Here is a 3,931-nt window from a genome sequence, read left to right as displayed (position 1 = left end):
GCAGTTAGAGCAATGTCTTAAACAAGTTTCTTTATACTCTCTCAAGCTATAGATTATAATACTATATAGTCCCAAAGATTTGAGTGACTTCACATGGCATATCATGTGGTATATTTGTTGAGTATTGAGAGTTTATTCTAAGCTCAAGCCTAGAAAAGTTTTGAGATGGACACGTTCGCAAATATGCTTAATATTGTATATTTATTGAAACTTGCCATTCTATTCCTAAGCACTTTTTCTATAATGGGGCACTTTTTCTATAATGGGGCACTTCGCCTTGATGTATGTCATTGGTCCTAGTTTCAAAAGTCAAGTGGTTTACATCATCGAAGCATGTAAAAGGAGAGCTTGCCCACTTTGGTGAGCATAATCAAGTTGATAAATGGGAGAAACACACATGGCTAGGATGATATGCATAAAAAAGTATAATGCATTGCCAATGGTCGTATGCCGTTCGACACTTCAGCATATAGAAAAAAGCACCTTGTTGGCTTGCCTTCTAAGAAAGAGACCTATAGGTGGCTTTTCGTGAAGCAGAGCTCCTTTTTAGGTAGCTTTTTGAACTTTCTAAACAAGTTGGCTCATAGAAAATTATTCCCATGGATGAGGGATTGTCTAAGCTTGTCCCCCCATGATAATATTGGGGGGGGGGGGGGGTTGTTTTTCAAGGAAACAACTCCTTGTGCCATCTATGCTTAAGTGGCTTTGTGTATTGACAATGGGGGTAGAGTGGGTATAAATTAGAGGGGGATAATAGTATGTGGGTCTTTTTGGGAGTGATCTCTTCATGGCAAAAAGCTTGGCAAACGAGTGCCATCCGCATCCACTCGATTACTACATTTGGACTCCACAGGTGAAGAGGTCAAGGCCTTTTGTTTTTCCCGCTTTGCTCTGCTTCAATTTGAATAGAAAGAGAATGCGAGAGGCGTGGTGTAACGTAGTGGGTGGTGGTGGTGGTCGAGAGCAGGAGGTGGGCGCGTGGATGGAGGCTAACGGGCTGGGCCGCTACCGGGAGGCAATTGGGCGGGCAGGTGTGAATGGGGCTTCCCTTCACGACCTGTCCACCTTCACTGCCAACCAGATCTTGGAGTTCACACGCCGCCTGGACATGAGCGGAGAGGACTTCGTCATCATGTGCTGCGCTCTACGCCAAATCAAAAGTAAGGGGATTGCCCCTTGTGTCACTAAGGGGATTACCCCCTGAATTTAGGTGAATGAAAGGTGGCACATTTGGTTGATGTTTGGCACATTTGTGTGTGTGTGTGTGTGTGTGTGTGTGTGTGTGTGTGTGTGATGTTTGGTTCAATGTGTGTGTGTGTGTGTGTGTGTGTGTGAGAGAGAGAGAGAGAGAGAGAGATGTTTGGCACATTTGGTTCAATGTGTGTGTGTGTGTGTGTGTGTGAGAGAGAGAGAGAGAGAGAGAGAGAGAGAGAGATGTTTGGCACATTTGGTTCAATGTGTGTGTGTGTGTGAGTGAGAGAGAGAGAAGGAGAGAGAGAGAGAGAGAGAGAGAGAGGTATTAACGTCGGCGGTAGAAGGAGAGAGAGAGAGAGAGATGTGGAGATGTTCTTTGCGTTTCCCATTGCTCCTCCATTCTCACATGATTGTGTGGTATTAACGTCGGTAGAAGGAGAGAGAGAGAGAGAGGTATTAACGTCAGTAGAAGGAGAGAGAGAGAGAGAGAGAGAGAGAGAGATGTGGAGATGTTCTTTGCGTTTCCCATTGCTCCTCCATTCTCTTGTTTCTCACATCATTATGTGTGGTAAATGAAAAAGATATGGTGTATTCCCATTGCTCCTCCATCTCACATGATTGTGTGTGGTATATGAAAATTATTCCCATCAATTAATAAAGGGCCGAAAAGGATCCTTAGTATGTCAAAAATTATTGTAGGCTAAGGACTATCTAAACAACGAGGAGAAGTATTTAAAGGTCGAAAACTTTACTTGACTTCTAAAAGGATCCTTAGTATGTCAAAAATTATTGTAGGCTTAGTGGTATGGGTTGGGAGCACAAGTGGCTTGTGGTTGAAAACACATGGATATTAATTATATTTGTACTATTCACATAGGCATTCACCAGAATCATGTAGCTTGATGTTAGAATCTATTGTGGGTTTGACTTTTTTGTTGATTTTTTTTCTACACCTCCGCTTGCAAATAATTGAGAATCGAGAATTTTATATAGACTCAGAAGAAGCCTCATCTTGCTCCCTGTTGATTAACGTGCCCATATTAGGAGGATATGAAAGGGGTCACGAGCATTTAATAGTGAAACATAATAGGATGTGTAAGATTAAAGCCTTATTATATATAAAAGCACTACACCTCCGCTTGCAAATAATTGAGAATCGAGAATTTTATATAGACTCAGAAGAAGCCTCATCTTGCCCCCTGTTGATTAACGTGCCCATATTCGGAGGATATGATAGGGGTCACAAGCATTTAATAGTGAAACATAATAGAATGTGTAAGATTAAAGCCTTATTATATATAAAAGCACTTCAAAAAACCATTATAAAAGTATGAAAAGTGAATCATGAAAGCTACCATGATCAAACATTTAACTTTCCCTAATGAAAGTATCTACAATCAACATAAAGATTCCAAAGACAAGGTTTTCCAAAATTCAGCTTGTCAACTTATGTGAAAGAAGCTTATAAAACTAACCCTAAAGCTTCCAAGAGATGGCTTTTCAAAGCCAAGCTTTCAAGCCTTTTCTTCCAAACCCTCTATAATGTTGCCCTTTTTTTTAAAGAGTTGTTTTGCGAAATGTAAATTTTGACTATGTTAAATTTGCTTTAAAATGTTTGTGCATCAACTTTTACAAATTTCTTTCCATATTATCAAATTATAAAGGAGCTACAATTCTTTTATAAAAAGAATCCATAGCCATTCAAAGTGTAGATTCTTCTACATTGAAAACATAGTAAATTGAATTGGAACATGGTGCTATTTTCTAACAACATCACCAAGGCACAACTATAAATGGAATTCATATGCATTCATCCTTTTCATTTCTTACTTTTTTCAATGTCTTAAAACTATTCTGGTTTTTGTAGTGACATGCCTAAGAAGAGAATCGATAACCATGAGAAAACTATGGTGGGCTCCATCATGTTTATCAACATTCTTGAAAAGGGTGACAAGATGCAAAAAGCTAACTCGAGTGGTAGGTCTAAGATTAGACCTATAATGAGGTCTAGCTAAAAGAAATTTCTTGTAGTCTCTATGATAGTTTTGACACAATAGCATTTCCATTGTATAATGAGGTCTAGCTAAAAGAAATTTCTTGTAGTCTCTATGATAGTTTTGACACAATATAGCATTTCCATTGTATCCATTGTATCCATCCATTCATGTTGTTCCCTTCATGTGTGTACATAATAAACTATGCAACTAATCGTAATTTTCACATAGCATTTGCATGATGCCATGTCATGTTTACATGTGTGTGCATAATAAACTCTACAAGTAATCATAATTTTACATATAATAATTTGCACATAGCATTTGCATAATGTCATGTCATGTTGACATGTGTGTACACAATTACACTGCAAGTCATCAAAATTTTGCGTATAATAATCTTTAAAAATCTAGACAATTTTAATAATTACAATTTCTCTACCATTTCACTAAGCTTATGAAAATATTGATGTGAATAAGCATATCATGTGTATACATTATTAATAGTTCCTCATGAAATATCTTAATCTTAAGAAAATGATTGGAGCCTAAATTCCTTGACCAAAATGCTCTTTTTTGGTGATCGACCAAGATAAGATTAAGGGGGATTTTCTTTTACCAAGCAGAGCTTAGCCTAATGGTTAAGTTGTTTGACTCCTAAAGACTATGCCCTGGGTTCGTGACTCCCTCGGTTACCATCACGAGTGTGTGAGTGTGATTTTTGAAGGGCACTTGCTCTCCAC

At 38.4% G+C, this 3,931-nt stretch overlaps 1 protein-coding gene across 1 annotated transcript; it reads left to right on the top strand.

Moving 5' to 3' along the window:
- The first annotated feature begins 730 nt into the window (after window positions 1-730).
- LOC147613854 (uncharacterized) lies at window positions 731-3,238 on the top strand. The gene is made up of 3 exons (XM_086781284.1): window positions 731-853; window positions 968-1,160; window positions 3,062-3,238. Exons 1-3 carry the CDS (start codon window positions 788-790, stop codon window positions 3,193-3,195), a joined length of 393 nt encoding a protein of 130 aa, XP_086637410.1. The 5' UTR covers window positions 731-787; the 3' UTR covers window positions 3,196-3,238.
- Window positions 3,239-3,931: the final 693 nt, after the last annotated feature.

The sequence above is a fragment of the Cibotium barometz genome, chromosome 43 (genome assembly GCF_041138505.1).
Source record: "Cibotium barometz isolate CiBa-2024 chromosome 43, ASM4113850v1, whole genome shotgun sequence".
Taxonomy (NCBI): domain Eukaryota; kingdom Viridiplantae; phylum Streptophyta; class Polypodiopsida; order Cyatheales; family Cibotiaceae; genus Cibotium; species Cibotium barometz.
Note: the sequence above shows the minus strand (reverse complement) of the source record. Positions and strands in the feature narration are given on the sequence as shown.

Coding starts and splice junctions, on each gene's coding strand:
- LOC147613854 (XM_086781284.1), top strand. CDS start 788: ATGGCAAAAAGCTTGGCAAACGAGTGCCATCCGCATCCACTCGATTAC. Junction 854..967: donor ACTACATTTGGACTCCACAG/GTGAAGAGGTCA, acceptor GGTCGAGAGCAG/GAGGTGGGCGCGTGGATGGA. Junction 1,161..3,061: donor CGCTCTACGCCAAATCAAAA/GTAAGGGGATTG, acceptor TGGTTTTTGTAG/TGACATGCCTAAGAAGAGAA.